Genomic DNA, 15,967 nt, shown 5'->3' with positions numbered 1-15,967 from the left:
ATGGGTAGGTGGCTTCCAGACCAGAACATCAGAACAGGGCATCAAGAGGGTTATACTACGCACCATAAATGAACGTCCATTCCTTGTAGAGTAACATGCACAGCTTCCCTTAAAGAGAGTATAGTTTTTTTTTTTTTTTCTGTGCCTGAAGAGTGTTCTGGTAAGACTCCTGCACTGCTCATACTGCTGAGAGCAACAGTGTCCAGGCACTGGCAGTCTGTCACTATGGTGTTTGAGACCTGCTTCATCTATTGAGCTGCTGCAGATGTCATTTCAACTTACGTTTTGGAAAATAAAATGCCATCAGCAAGCAGAGAAATTGCTAAATGAACAAAGAGCCTTTATTCATCTGAATGGCCTTAGTAATAAAAAATGTGAGGTGAAAAGAAAGCAGACCCTATCTGAGACAGGATGGGAAAGTATTTCTTGCCAGAGTGCATTTCAAAGCCTTTTTGCAGTCATCGTCAGCAAATCTATGACAACATCTGGGCTGAAAGAGCAGAAGGATACATCAAAGTCGACTGACGCACAAGCAACTGCAGCAGATATGGACAGTTTCAGCTAAGAAGGTTATCCAGGGTAAATGGCATTTGGCAATTTATTGTATGTTGTTTTTAACAAGACTGACATGGCCACGTCTAGCACTTCTAGCCACAGCATTGTACCCCTGAATTAGAAAAGACAGACAGCTGCGTTCACTCAAATGAGTGAGGATAACAGGGTCTGGGAGCAGGTTTCACAGAGTCCAGCATTGTCTGCCTAAATCCCCTCCTGTGGGAGTCCAGCTGCCTTTGAAACTTTTCCTTCTTTGCTTCACAGGTTTGGGTCTCTGATCTCCAGATTGTTTTCAGTGCCTGTGAGCTGGAGATGGCAAGTTGCTTGGTTGGCTGTTAATGAAGCATACTGTGGTGTCTACCACATTGCAGGAGGATTTCATAAGCTTGGCACCTGTTACAGATGAACGGAATTGATGGCATGGGCTGGAAATTTGTCTGTCTTCAGCCCAGCTTGAAATGTCTGAGGATTATCTCTATAAATCATCAATTCTAGCAAGTGCAGTGAGCAAAGCTCAACTGGGTTCCAGGTGTCCTGCAGATTTAGACTGAATCTGTACTTTCATACCATGTATATGCTGCCACATGCACCGGCCAAGGCCAACAGTCCTTTTGAGAAACCAAGTGTAGTTCCCTCATTAAAAGTAAAAAATATTAAAAAAAAAAACAGAAGCAGGATTTAGATATTTCAAAACTGCAGAAAATGCTTTTACTCATAACCAGGAAATGGGGTTTATTCTAGGGCAATCGTAGAAGGTTCCCAAAATGTTCTCACAGACAGCAAATTAGTATTTGACGGCTATAAACAATAGCAAACAATTAATTGCTCAGGTATAACAAAACTGGCTGTCCTTTCCTTTTTTCATACCTTTTTCCTTAAGCTCACCAAGTCACTGCCTGATTCAAGCTGAATACTTCCAGACTATTTGATGAAGACCATTGTTTTTTTTTCCTCCCCGTTTGAAGAAAGTGTTTAACATGAACCAAGGCCCAAGACAAAGTTGGTGAGTATTGCCCCTGCATGCCCAGTTGCCCAAAGCTTTGGGCAATTATTTGGACGTGCAACGTGGAAATCACAGCATCCTGAGCAGAGGTCTGAAATGAGATCAAATATGCCTTGAGAGTGTCCTTGCTCCTGAGCCGTGTCAGATTGGAGGGAATCTTTCATGGTCATAAAGTTCCATGTTTTAGCAGGTGTTCCATTATTCATTGGAGCAAGAACAATGACACTGAGTTGTTCTTAATATTATTTAAAATAATTACATTACACTTAAAATAACTCATCTAGTTCTAGCAATTGTATTAATCATCCATTTCACTTTGCAAGGAAACTTGCCTTTCTCATGCAAGACTATGACATGGATGCCTTCTGCAGAATTGAGAATAATCATCTGGAAACAGTCACCTAACCTCAGCGTGCAGTTAGTGGAGAGAGACCCTGACCCTTCACAGCTCTTGCCAGACCTTTTTGTCTGAGTGACATTTTGCTCAGTCATAGTATGATTTCTGGGTCCACTACTCTGTTGCAATCACAGAAAGATGCCTAGAGAATAAAAATAAAACAACAACAACAAAAAAAACCCTGCATATATATATATATATATATATATATATATATATTTTAAACACAGGAAAGGTTGGCTCTTCTCTGACCTGAGATTGGGCTAAGGTGAACTCTCACCAGCTGATCTACCCTTAGGGAAGATGTGCTTCAGGGAGCGCTCCCCAGGCACCTGGGCCGGGGGTCGTGCTGGAGCTCAGCACAGCCACTCACCTGCCCACACGGCTCAGTCTCTTTGCCATGGATGTGGTAGCACGCGGGCACAACTTGCACCTCATCCTCACTTGGAATCAGGAGGAGACAAGGACAACAGGTGCCCTTCAGAGCACACTGCCTGTGGTTGCACACTTGATGGGTCTGAGATACCCCAGTAAGGCACCCGTCTGGACCTGGGAGACTCCCCGTCTTCCCAGCTTGCCCTCCTGTCTCAGAACAATACCTACAACCCGGTGGCATCTGCTTGTCCATCATTACCTGCCTGCTTTTCACCCTGGGGACCATCTACCCCAGCTCTCTCCATCCACAAGGCACTTTCCAGATGGAAACCATTTAGAAACCACGGGCTCTCAGTGGTTGTGGCACCCCTCCTTTCCAAGCCTTGCTTGCTCTGCTTTCCTTGGTGAATGCTGCTCACATCTCCATGATTGATTGTGTTTGAGTTTGATTGTTAAGTGTGCTGGGATGTTTGCATGAGAGGTGCTACATAAGCATTATCTGTGCTGTATTTTCTTTGCCTAATAGGAGCTTAAGCTTGAAGTAGAAGATAGTTTTGGCCCTTTGCTGAGATACCATCCTTCAACTTCAGTGCTTTCAGTTCTGCAGCCTTCTCTGTTCACTGTCAGCTTAAAAAAAGTATGCTTTGTTCCTTTCTGTGTCAGTGATGCCTTTGAAATGCAGCCAGAGCAGAGTCACCACAGCCTTCCCATCACACTGAGCTGGATCCTCGCTGCCTGTCCCTGATGGTGAGGGATGCTCTTCACACCAGCACACCTCATCATTGCTCTGCAGAACCAAAGGCTTCTCACTTCTGTGACCGGATGCTGCATTATTTGCAGCAGCAAAGACAAATCGAGAGACAGAGAAAACGGCCATTCACAACCTGTGCGTCTGCTCAAACAAATGGGAAAGACCTTTCCTCATCCCCAAACCCACAAAATGTTGGAAAAAGTTATGGAAATTAGCCCCAGGTAATTTGTATAGACTGGGCCCAGCTTTAAAACCTCTGCAGGTCACACATTTCCCCTCAAACTCTTTTCAGATGAATCGGAAGGGTATGATCTTAGCTGAAGGGAATTTTCAGCATAGCTGGTGGTTATACCCAAAGATCAAAATATTTTGGGATACAGGGCAAAGCCTAATAAAGAACCAATTCAGTTTTCAGTGGAGTAAACTTTACTAACACTACAAATTAATACCTACTGCTACAAAATATTTATGTTCCTTGCTCTGCACAGCCAGATTTCAGTAGGGCAGACTAATGACAGGTCTGAATTTATGGAAGAGGATGGTCTGGTGATTAAGGCCCCAAGCAAGGATTCAGAGGGTCTGGTTTTAATTTGTGGCTCTGACAAACTCCCTCTAAAGCCATAGGCAGGTTCCTTAACCTCTGTATTCCCATATTCCAGGTAAGAAATGGGAGCAGTTACATTTTCCTGCTTCCTCAGAGATAATGTGAGGTTGCGGAGAGATACAGTGAGTATCTAAACAGCTTAAAAATAACCAGAGCTCACAAAGCTATGAAATATTTATTCTTGCTACAGAGAGAATAAAGCAGCTCATTAGCAGATGAAATGGGGGATGAGATTACACCTAAAAATGCCTGATTCATGTAAGTATACGTGCACTTGCGCATAAAATGGTCTTAATTAGTCATGTTTCTGTAATTACCTGACCTAGTGCAGCTGCGGTGGCTGTGTACAGCTCCCTGCTGAAATAGCTGGCCAGGTTTGCATTCACCTTTTTGCACAGCAGATGATACGTGCTTTTTGTGTTTGCCAAAGAAAATCTTCACTCCCAAACACCTGCATACATGAATTAAGTTGGTTCTGTGTTGTCTTTTCGCAGTAGCTGATGTATCCCCCCCCCCCACACACACACTTAACAGGATTCTCAGAGAAGCATGGCTACTGGTAAGCAACTCCCATTCACTTAGATTAACTTTTCTGGTAGTCCTGTGCTAGAAGTGTTATTTGTTTCTTTCATTTATTTGCTTTCTATAGTGGTTATCAATCACAGGTTAAACTTCATGCAAAATTCACAATATCCATGAAGTCCTTCATGGGTGGCCTTTGAGCTACTGTATAAAAATACAGACTTTTTTTTTTTTTTAAAGAAAAAACAGCTTGCTGTAACTGCTCAAATACGGGAAGAAAGTGATCTGTACTTATGAATTTAAATTCAGAAATATGAACTTTTCAGACTTTACTAGTGCATTTTTAGCTCATGTGTTTACATTCAGGTGTAGGACCTGGAGCTGCCTTTATGCTGATCAGCTGCAGGGACCACAGCTAGCAGTTCCAGCTTCCTGGCTGGATAACTGGCACAACAAACCACATAACATGAGCTGCAGCTGCTTTAGTCAAATATGTAATTACAAATATTAAATGCAAAGCTAAAAAATAAATATGCATACATAATATTTAATCTGTGCTTTACTGGCTTAGTTAATTATATAAGTGTCAGCTAGAAATGTGATGCAATTCGCCCTGAAAATAATCCCTACTGAAGTGCTCTGTAGATAAAAATAATAATTACAGAAAACATCAAAGCATATGTTGACTGGCCAGTGGACTCAGGGTTGTCCTAGTCTTAATTTGGCTGTAGTTAAGAAGTTTAAATTTACACATTTATTTTTGCTAATGATTTGTTTGGTTTCTTACCGATCTATTCCCTGCGCTCAGCAAGCTGAACACCTCCTGCTGCCCCCATCTGTGCTCTTCCACCACAAGCTGCTCCACATCTCAGCCTGCATCAGAAGGGGAAAGGAGGATGCCCAAGGCTGGGGAGTTCCAGCGTGATAACCAGCCACGAGTACTATTGGAAGGACAGTGGGGTGACAGACAGAGGCACTGAGCTGTCCTCAGGACTGGGATGATGGCTAAGGCACTTACCTGAAGGAGAAGCCAGAGCTGTACTAGTGTCTGAGCTTGGCTTCATCACATTTTTTTCTGAGCCAGGCTCTTTCCTTTAGTGTCTGTAGGAGCTCAGAAGCACTCGTTTGGCTGTGGCATGCAACTCAGCTTGCCTTGCTGTGTGGAGGTGAGCAAGATCCTTGCACCTTCCCCATGGCATCCAGTGAGTTCTCACTGCTGGGCACCAGCTGGTGGCAGGGCACTCACTTCACCCAGCTTCCTGACATTAAGAGGAACAAGCCAGCTGCTCTCACCAAGGAAATGCATCCCAGTCTACCAGGAGCAGAGCATCCCCAGAATACCAGGGTCCTGTCTGCTCCTCACCAAGCTGGGGTGAAGGCATGGGTGTCAGTCCAACTCAAACCCCGCTGATGGTGTCCACGAGCAGCAGGGAGGCAGCTCTGGGTCCCCAGCCAGTTCCGCTAGGATGGACACCAAACTGCATCCACATCGAGATCCTACCAACAGCCCAGAGCTGCGCAGGGATGGCAAGTGTGCTCCTGCTGCCTGTTCTTACAATAAAGAACTCTTCAGCATATTTCTCCTCTAGGTTCTGTAAGAAATAGAATTACAGCCAAATCCTAGTGCTTTAAATCCGAGCATTTAACAGCTTTAGTTAAAGCAGTCAGGTTCTTTCCAGAAGTGTTTGTTTGTCCAGCTCAAACAAGCTGCTTTTCTTAAATAGAAGCCTGCCACAGATGGGTGACTCAACCCCATCCCCGCTGACACGATTCAGAGGCTAGGAAAAAAACACACAAGAAGTGCATCCTGCCACTGGGCTGAAAAAAGTCCATTTTAGGGCTGTTTCTTTAACATAGGCTCCAAACAATCAGAAAACCATTCTTCCCCCAGTGTGCAGAGGACGGGGGATGCCAGCACTGAGCAGCACAGGGCCCGTCCTGCAGCAGCATCCCCGCACCCACAGGGACGTGGGCATTGCTGGGGCTTTGAACTCCACTTCAAAGCTGTGGCCAGAGCAAGGTTTCTGTAAACTCAGGGAAACAGGTAAATATTTGTCAGGGTCAATTAAGCCTCCTCATCCCCTCAAAAGTCATCTGCATGATCTGGCAGGCACAGAGCCCTGGGGCTTACCAAACCTCCCCAGGAGGCAGACAGACACCCAGCACTGCAGCGAGGAGGTCAGGAGGTTTTCCCCTCACCACAAGCCATGAACTCACACAGACATCTCCTTCAGTTGCTGGCTGGTAGGCATAGGAAGGTCCTGTCCTCAGGCACAAAGGAGGGGAGAGGAGCAGAGCTCTGGTTTGTAACCCCTCCTCGCACCCCCATTACTCCAGATTGGCGTCAGCTGCTCGCGGAGGCTGAGCGCACACCTCCCGTGTCCCACCTGCTCCTGCAGGTTTTAGCGGTGGGCATTGCGAGCTATTGGTGCCAGAAGCTGTAACATCAGATAACGCCTCCAGGAATTTATGAAGTTCCACTTTCTGACATCCCCTGGCCCACGCAGGGGGCCTGAGGTGTGGAGTGTGGAAGCAGGGCTGTGCTGCAAACACCCTGCCATCGGCTGAGACACCAAACCCTACCAGTGCTCCCGGCCTTCCCCTTGCTTAGCACAGCACAAAAATGCCATCTTAAAGAAGAAAAAAGGCAAGGGAAAAGCTAAAAACAGCCAACCACCAGATGAGACACATGCAGAAGGAGGCGGCAAGGCTCCTTCCCCCATCCCAAACCCCAGCTGCTGGTGGCCGATCCCCCCTGCTCCACCGTGGCCCTGGGGCAACGCCACCCTCCCTGACTTTTAGCCAGATGTAGACAAGCTGTAGACAAGCAGAGGCTGTAGACAAGTGGAAAAGGAAGCACCAGGGCTGTATCTGAGGCAAGCTGGGAGCCATGTGCCGGCCCCAAGGGTGCCTTTTCCCTTGGCTCCAGCCCCGCGTGCACCCAGCCCCATGGCCGTCCCCTCCTCGCTGCTCTCGGCACTGGGGCAGGGCCACGGCAGCACAGATGCATTGGCACAGGGCACAGCCAGAGCTTTGTCCCGCAGCCCCAGCGACATCCAGAGCTGCCGATGAGCTGCAGGAATCCGCCCGTTCGCCTCCCTTTGTACTTCAAAGGCCGGAGGCTGGGAAGCGCGGGCTGAGCGCAGCTGGCAGCGCCCAGGCCCTCGGGAGATAAGGTATCTGTCCTCAGCCAAGCTGCTCCAGTTCTGGGCTTTTCAGGGGCTCACAAGTCTGTGTGTCCCCTGGTTAGGGGAGAAAAGAGCGCGGGGGAAGCATCTCTGTGCTGGGAGAGGCACAGAGCGCATCACTCCCATTTTGGATGCGCTCAGTTAAAGTTCACGTCCCTACAGCTCCTTTCTTTGCATCAGTATCAGTCGATGGGGCAGGTAATAAAGAAATAAGGCAGAAAGGAGCACCCTGAGGGCTCGTTTTCTGCTTTTCCAGCCACTGTCCTGCTTTGAGCAAAGTGGTCCTTGCGAACATCTGAGCCCCCACAGCTGAACCTGAGAAATCTCTCGTCCAGGCAGGCAGAAATCTGATGGCTTGGGTCCAGCCATCTGGACGTGGGAAAGCTCGGGAGCCCCATGAGAAAAGGGAGATTTCTTGGCAAAGGCTCAGGCAATCTTTCCGGGAGAGCAGAGGGCTGGAAACATGATGTGTCTGTCAGGCTGCGCCTGCTCTGCTGGCACAAGCCAGGAGTCCTCAAGGTGCACAGGTAAAGCAAGAGACTTTATAAATCTGTGCAAAACATAGCAGTTTTTTTTTTTTGTTTTTTTTTTTTTTTTTTTTCTTTTTTCTCAGCTTTGATGCTAGAAGCAGGCAGACATCACAGCAATCCCACCCTGTGCTGCCTTGGGGGCATGGGATCAGCTCCTGCATGGTGCTGGGCATCAGCACCCCCCAAAGACGTGGTGCTGTGCATGAAGAGCGATGTGCCCAGTGCCACTCGGAAGACTGAAAGCATCAGGGGCAGCCCCTGCTGTGCCTCTGCACCTCCACGGGGAGCACTGGAGGTGCTGGACCCCGCAGTTTCCCAGCCTCGTGAAGGGTTTTAACCCATCAGTCCTGTCTGCCCGAAGCCCCCGTCCTGCAGCCGTGAGCTCAGCCCCCATGCCCCTGGGCACCCAGCAGCTGCTGAGCTGTGTCCCTCCATGGTCTGCTCCAAGCCTGCCTCTCCTGGCAGGTCGTTTCAGCCCTTTTCTTCTCCCGGACAAGCTGCAGATGCTGGAGGGCACTGCTGGTGCTGTGGGGGGAGTGAGCAGGGGTAGAGGGTGCCAGGGCCACCTGGGCACGGAGGTGACCAAGGAGAGGAACAACGGGAACAAGACCTCCCTGTGCGGCCATGAGAAATCCGCCTGTGAGCCAGTGCCAGGTGCTCAGTTTCTATCTTAATTTTGGTCTAGGAAAAAAAAAAAAAAAAAGTGAGCACGCTGAACAGACAGGGGCTCCAGTCAAGCTGCGGTGCACACCCGCCCCAGCAAGAAAATTACACGGGGAGGCTGCCAGGGTGTCCTGACTTCACTTTGCCGGGTCTGGGCTTTTGGGGCTGCGATCCCACAGCCCCTGGCCAGCTGGGATCCAGCCCTCCAGCCGAGCTGCAGCACGTCCCCGGCACCACCACGCAGGTAGCGCTGCCTGCGCCAGACACCGAGGAAAGAAGTGACCTCGGATGCTGTCGGCTGTGGGGTGGGTTTTGCCCCTGTGCCGTGGCACCCAGCGATGCGCAGCCCCGGTGGGTGCTGCTGCTCCTGCTCCCTGTGCTCACATCCCCAGCACGGGCGCAGCAGCCACAGGGACAGAGGGGATGCTGCGGGCTCTGGATGTGCACGGCGGCAGCGTGGGGTGGCCACCAGCAGAAATTGGCCGTGGTCCGGGCATCATTGGCTAGTGGCAGGGGTGGGGAACTCCCACCTGGACCCCGTTGCACCAGCAGGACGGGACAGAGGCTGAACATGGGCTAAAATAAAGGATGGATGTGGTTCTGCCACGAAGCCCGGCAGCTGGACATGCAGACACCAAGCACCAGGCGTGGTGAAGAACTGCAGATATTCACCTCCCCGTCACGTTTGCAGGGCTGCTGGCAAACAGTAACAGCAAATTGCCTTTGAGCTGGGCTTCGAGTAGCTGCCGTGCTGTTTGCTAAGTGGATTTCTAAACTTAGCCCGGTTACTGTAAAAAATACCTTCGCAAGAACCTTCTGTCTGCAGCTTCAACTTCAGAGAGCTTCGTTTCTCGAGACGGCAGAAAAATTTCTCGCCGTTGAAAGGCGCCGATTGTGCCCCGCTGCTGGCAGGAGCTCCCCGCATCCTCGTCACAGCCGTGGGCACACCAGGAGAGGCGGTGTGTGTGACCCTGCTCCTTCCCAAAGAGATCACTTGGGATCCTGGCAGCCCGGCAGCCTTGCCCTTTGGTGGGCAGCGTTTGGCCACCGCTGCCTGAATGCCCCCAGGCCATGGGTTTTGCTTCGCTCCCCAAGGGCAGGGCTCTGCTGCCCTCCTCATCCTCGCCCGGAGCAGTGGGATGTCCCCCTCGGGCTTTTGGTGTGAAATCCTGGCATTACCTCAGCCTGGAGGAGCCGAGGCACATGGACGGGGTGGTAGCAGGGTGCCAGACAGCCCTGCCACATGGAGCCAGCAGTGTGGATGCTTTGGAGGAGTCATTTTTAAAATGGGAGTCCTGAAGAAAGAGTCTCAGTGACAGCTTAACTGTGTGTTTACCTCCAAAGTTCACAAATAAATGCGCGAGGGTTGGTCTGGGCTTTCTCATGTTGTAAAATACGAAGATCGAGTTCTTCTGACCTGCAAGTCAGGAGAATTTCCTTCCATGTTCCCTGAGGAGGAACCTAGCCCTTGGCTGAGCAGCCTTTGACTGCCTCAGGGCTTTGGCAATGTCAGGAGACCCCAAATCCCTTTCTATCCCTGCCAAGGTGGCGCTGGGGTGGCCTGGCTCTGTTGCACCCGCTAAGGGTCCGGCTGCCTCCACTGCACCTCCATCCTTTGTGCCAGGGTCTGGGGAGCTCTGCAGGTCCCCAGCACCGCCCTGTGCCACCCCTCGTGGGGTTGTGTCACCCCTGCCACCTCCACGCACGGTGGAGGATGCCCAAAGCCCCAGACCAGGAGCCACACAGATGTGCCAGAGAAACCCTGCTAGGTGCATCAGCCCAAAAAGCATCCGAGCACATCTCTGCTGAGACAGGGCTGCGAACCCGGTGGTTTCTCTCCTTTCTTTCCCCAATGCTCACTAAAACGAGCTCGCCGGCGCTGCTGCCTCCAGCTGAGTGTGTGTGCTTCTTGGCGCCCTGCGAGCTGCTCTCTGCAGATGCCGTGTGCTTTGGCAGCCCGGCCAGTCTGGGCTGCAGGATATTACCCCTGGCAGGGACACAAACCCCTCCAGTTCCTGGAATTCGGATTGTCTCGCAGAGTGCTGATCAAGCAGCGCTTTCCCTCTGCACCCAAGGCAAGCCCCTTGCCTGTCCTGTGTGGCTGCAGGACCACGGCAGGTTCACCTCTCCGACAAAGCAAGGCACAGCACATTGGGGAAAAAAAAGCTATTTCCTCAAATGCAGAGCTCTGCAGTTCATGGCACTGGGCGAGCATTCATTATGCAGGGCTCTGTCTTTTGTGAAACAATAAATCACTGAAAAACCCCCTCTGCAAACCAGCCCCAGTGCCCTGGAAAGGCTGCATGTGGTGAGCAGCTCCCTGGGGCGCAGACGGGGATATCCCTCCTGCACACACCTCCCTCCACCCCCGGGGCCCGCAGCACCTCCAGTTACTTTACAGGAGAGCGGATTCCAGGAAAACTCAAGTGCTGGCAGAAAGCTACCTGGGGTGTGTTTCAGCAGTGCCCCACAGCAGGGGGAGGCTGCGTTGGTGGTGCACACCAGCTCTGTACCCGCACCCTATTCCCACTCCATGCACACTCCTGGTGCTCCCCACGTTCCCGTTTCCCTTGTGCTGCAGCGTGGGTTTGCTGCGGGTGCTCAGCCAGTGCCAGGCTTCTCCGCTCGTTGTCTCTGCCACAACAGTTACGGGCTCTTGTGTTTCGGTGCCCTGTGACCACTCAGCCACCCCCCGGGGATGCTGACTGCTCGGGTGCTGCAGGAACACACACCTGCTGCTGCAGGATGGTCTGTGCAGGACCGCTGCTGGCCTGAGGACACGTGCACCCCAGTGACTGTGTCCCCCAAGGAAGGGACAACTCTGCCACCAGCTCACAGCACCCTGGGGTCCCCCTGCTTCCCCACATCGCCTTGCTGGAGCAAACCCCTGCACCCAGCCTGCTTTCCTGGCTGCAGCCCCCCAGCCAGACCCCCGTGGGGGACACAGGCAGGGACACACATCCCTGGGGCTCTCTCCCTGCGGGTATCTCACGAAAAACAAACAAAAAACCACCCGGCAGCCAAAGAGCAGCTTCCCTGCCTGCCGGCGGTGGCTGCGTGTGCAAGAGGCGTGCACGGGGAGCTGGCTATAAACCGCCGGGCAGAGCTCTTCCCAAACCTCAGCACGTTCCCCGGGGGGAAGAGCTAAGATGCAGCTTCTGCGTCACGCTGCCGCGGGCTGCCCGCCTTGGCTGGGTTAAATCCCTCGCACACGTGCCCCGAGCAGGTTCTCTGCGCTCAGCCCCGCGCTCAGGACCCGTGGCTCAGTCCTCAAGGTACGTGGGGGATGCAGGAGATGCAGCGCTGAGGGATGAGGAGGTTCCAGCCTTTTATTTTTTTAATCATTCTGGTTTTGCGGTGGTTTATTTTTCTCCCCCTCCTGCCCCAAGATAAGGACTTGTTAGGATTTCTCGCCGATGCTTTTAGAAGTTGCTGGGTGTTTCTTTACCTGTGTGAGGTTTCTGTTTGCCCAGGGGATTTTCTCTACATGCCCAGCACCTGAGAAGTGACGGGGCGAGTAGCTCTGCATGCCCCTAATTAGCCCTGTCTGGCAGGTAGCTGGGATAACCGAAACAACTGGGGCAGAGTCTGCGCTGCTTTTTTCTTAAAAGAAACACCAAGACAAGCGAGCCAGCTCCCTGCCGCTCCTGGTGAAGTTACCGTGACGAGCGCACAGGAACGGCGGGTGGTCAGCAGGGTGATCCAAGACCGATTTCAGAAAGGACTTTTGTCCTTTTGCAAACCCTTTTCCACCTTCTTTGGGGACAGGGGCTTGCACGGCTGCATGCAGAGGTGCGGGCGGTGTTTTCTCTTGCAGCCTGACCCGGGCTCTGCTCCGCGCTCCGGCTGGCAGGGCTGCGATGCCGCGGCTGCGCTTGCACCTCTGCTTCACCGGCGTGCTCTGCTGGCTGGCGCACGAGGCTGGCTCCTTCGCGCTGCCCAACGCCACCGAGCTCCTGTCCCCTCCCAGCAGCATGGGGCCGGGGCCGGCTCCTGGCACCGGGGTGCCCCGCGGCCGCCGCCGCCGCTCCCTGGCCCCCCGCGAGGTGAGCGCCATCCTGGACTACCACAACCAGGTGCGGGCGCAGGTGTCCCCCCCGGCCGCCAACATGGAGTACATGGTGAGTGTGCATCGCTCGTGCCGCAGGGCAGGGGGCTGCTGGGGTTTGTGGCTCATCCCGGGGGTGTTTTGCACCCCTGGTGCAGGACGGACCCATGTGCGCCCAGAGCTTTCCTCCAGGAGAGGCAGAGCGGGTGCAGGATGCGACCCGGCACATCCCGTGCCAGGGCAGATGTGGGTCCCTGATTTCCCTGCCCCTGGGGCCATTCCCCCTGCTGCAAGCTGGGTTTTCCTGCAGTCCCAGCACTGCAGGGAGGCTGCCTGGCCCTGCTTGTGTCTGCAGGTGCCCCATGGGGATGCTGCGGGAGGGAACAAAGCTGCTGGCACCACTACAGTGCCCTCAGGCACCTGGCTGGGGATGGACCAGCTCCTTATAGCATGGAGCACCCTGACATCCCCATCCTTCCTCTAGCACTGAGCAGGGAGGGTCTTTCTGGTACCCTGTGAAGCAGAAAGCTCCCACACCTGCAGAGGGGGATGTGCCTTGGGTGTCTCCATCCCACCGGGAGCAGGTGGTGCCATGTGCTGCTCCTGAGCTGGTCCCCGAGGGCTCTGGGGTGGGACAGCAGATCCAGGAGGGAGGTGGGAGCAGACCCGGGATGGAGCTGGGAGCAGCCGGGAGGTCCCTGGATGCTGCTGGAGGAGCAGCAGGCTCAGCACACAGCAGGTCAGATGTGCCTGGGGCATCCTGTGCTGCTTCGTGCTTGGCCTAAATCCCTGCCTTCCAAAATCCCTCTCCTGGGCACGGCTGAGGCTCATCCCCAGAGCAGTTTGCCCCCTTCCCGCAGCTCTTTTCCAGACTGACATGCAGGCCAGGTTTTGGGGGCAGCTGGAGGGGTTCAGATCCCCCTCTCCAAACACAAGGAGCGGGTTTCCCCACCTGCCTGCCCCTAGCAGCCCAAATCCCCACCGCTCTTTCTTTTCCCCCTCTCCAGGTGTGGGACGAGCGGCTGGCCAGGGCGGCGGAGGCGTGGGCCGTGCAGTGCGTGTGGGACCACGGCCCCCCCCAGCTGATGAAGTACGTGGGGCAGAACCTCTCCATCCACTCGGGCAGGTAAGGGCCCCCCGGGGAGCCCCCGGGAGCTGGCTCCCAGCACTTGGTGCTCCGGTGGGGGCTGGATCTTCCGAGCCGCTGCCTCTGGCCTGGGGAGCAGTGGTTCCTGCAGCGGGGCGTCCTGCCCACACCGCAGGCTCCCTTTGCAGGTACCGCTCCGTGGTGGACATGGTGCGCTCGTGGCACCGCGAGCAGCAGCACTTCTCCTTCCCGCACCCCCGCGAGTGCAACCCCCGCTGCCCCTCCAAGTGCAGCGGCTCCGTCTGCAGCCACTACACCCAGGTGAGAGCCCCCCCGAGCCCCGGCTCACACAGAAGGGGGGGGCTGGATTTGTGCTGGGGGCGATGGAGCCCCTGAAGGTGCTCGCAGCGGTCCCTGCACGCGCATTTCTGCATCCTCCTCCTCTGGGACCGGATCCTTGCTTCTGTTTGGTTTGAGTCACAAAGCTCGCTCCAGGAGCTTTTTTCCCCACTTTGCCCTCACTTTCTCCTTATTACCCCCCTAACACCTCGAAGGCTTTGAAAAGCAAAAGAAACCCAACCAGCCCCTTCCCGCTCTGCCCGATCATGAATCACCTCCGTGGCAGAGCGGCTTCTTGGCGCTGCCCAGCCCCGTGAATGCAGCCCCTTCATCCCGCGGCACCTCCGGCCACGCGTTGCCAGCACGAGGTGGAAAACCTCCAAGCCTCCCTCTGCCTCCCCGCCTTGGGGCTGAGCCCCTGCGATGTTTGTGCGGCTGTCTGGGAGCGCAGAGCTGCCTCGGTCCCGGTGTGGTTCCCCGGGGGGGGTCTCGGAGGCTGTCTGGGCTACAAATGGGCAAAACACATTTTTAAAGGGAGAAATTCAGCCCTCGGCGGCTTTAGGAGGAGCCTTCTGGTTCTGGTCCCCACGGGAGGAGTTTCACCTCCCTGCAGCCTCCGCTGGCAGTGCTTCAGGGCGAGCTTTGGTGGTTCGGTCGGGTCAATCAGACACCACCAGACCCCGCTGCTCATTTCAGGCAGTGTGTCCTGGTGCTGGGTGGGCACAGAAAAGGGACATGGAGAAGCCACCCTCGGGTGGCCGAGTGGTGCCAGGGTGGGCACAGCACCCCCCTAGGGAATTGGGGCTGTCGGGGCCCGGTCCCTGCCCGTTGGCTGGAGCTGGCAGTGCTGACCACCCGCTCTCTGTCCTGGCACAGATGGTGTGGGCGTCCTCCAACAGGCTGGGCTGCGCCATCCACGCCTGCAGCAATGTGCGGGTTTGGGGCAGCACGTGGCGCCGCGCCGTCCTCCTCGTCTGCAACTACGCCATCAAGTAAGTGCGCGCGGGGAGCCGGCCGCACCGCGCTGTGCCACGCTGCGCTGGGTGCCGTGCAGGGGCGATGCTGCTCTCCTCTCTTCCCAGGGGCAACTGGATCGGGGAGGCGCCCTACAAGGTGGGGAGGCCGTGCTCAGCCTGCCCGCCCTCCTACGGCGGGGTCTGCTCCAACAACATGTGCTTCACGGGACTCAAATCCAACCAAGTGGGCTGGCTGTAGGGCTGCGGCAGCGCTCCATGCCCCCCCTGCCCCATCACCCCCTGGCGACGGGGGAAAAGAGGATTATTTATAACACCACGCTGCTTTTGGCCCTCCGACCCTCCTCCCTGTGCTGCGTTAGGCGTTAGGCAGGATATCAAACCCATTTCAGCCCCAGTGCTCCCACCCTTTTTGGACACCCTCTGGGGGCACTGCCTTTTCCAGCTGCTTCGTGCTGGGGGGCACTGGGGACAGCTCGTGGTGGCCTGGGGCACGTGGGGGGAGTAGGGTTGGCTGTCATGGCCCTGCTGCGTGGGGCTGGGGGCTCTCCCTGGGCTGGGCAGGGGCTGTGCAGTGACCAGCCAGACCGTCCCTTTGGGGTGAGTGACTGGAGCCCTGTGTGCATCGCTCTGTGGGGCCCCCAAGCCACGGCCCCCAGCTCTGAGCACCCCAATAAAGCGGTCTGGAGACCTGAGTGCTCGTGTCTGTCCTTACTCACAGCCTGCTGTCCCCTCCTAACATGGAGTTGTGCAAGTTTGCTCTGTGTTTTGGGGTTTCCCCAAAGCGCCAAAGGGTGCAGGAGCTCTGTGTTGGCCATTACTCTGGGAGATGCCCGGGCACTTTGCTCCATCATGTGGGAGAAGCCAGCACTGCCGCGACACCGGGCACAGCGGGGACACGGCTGCCAAAAATCCCTGAGGTTTTGGCTCA

General features: G+C 54.5%; 1 protein-coding gene across 1 annotated transcript; it reads left to right on the top strand.

Moving 5' to 3' along the window:
* Window positions 1-11,830: 11,830 nt before the first annotated feature.
* On the top strand, window positions 11,831-15,277 carry R3HDML (R3H domain containing like; the record flags this gene model as incomplete). Its single annotated transcript, XM_082773397.1, has 6 exons — window positions 11,831-11,863; window positions 12,406-12,709; window positions 13,644-13,762; window positions 13,912-14,044; window positions 14,939-15,054; window positions 15,145-15,277. The coding sequence occupies exons 2-6, from the start codon at window positions 12,449-12,451 to the stop codon at window positions 15,275-15,277; spliced, it is 762 nt and encodes a 253-aa protein (XP_082629523.1). The 5' UTR covers window positions 11,831-11,863; window positions 12,406-12,448.
* Window positions 15,278-15,967: the final 690 nt, after the last annotated feature.

The sequence above is a fragment of the Aythya marila genome, assembly GCF_965140915.1.
Source record: "Aythya marila genome assembly, chromosome: 16".
Taxonomy (NCBI): Eukaryota; Metazoa; Chordata; class Aves; order Anseriformes; family Anatidae; genus Aythya; species Aythya marila.
Note: the sequence above shows the minus strand (reverse complement) of the source record. Positions and strands in the feature narration are given on the sequence as shown.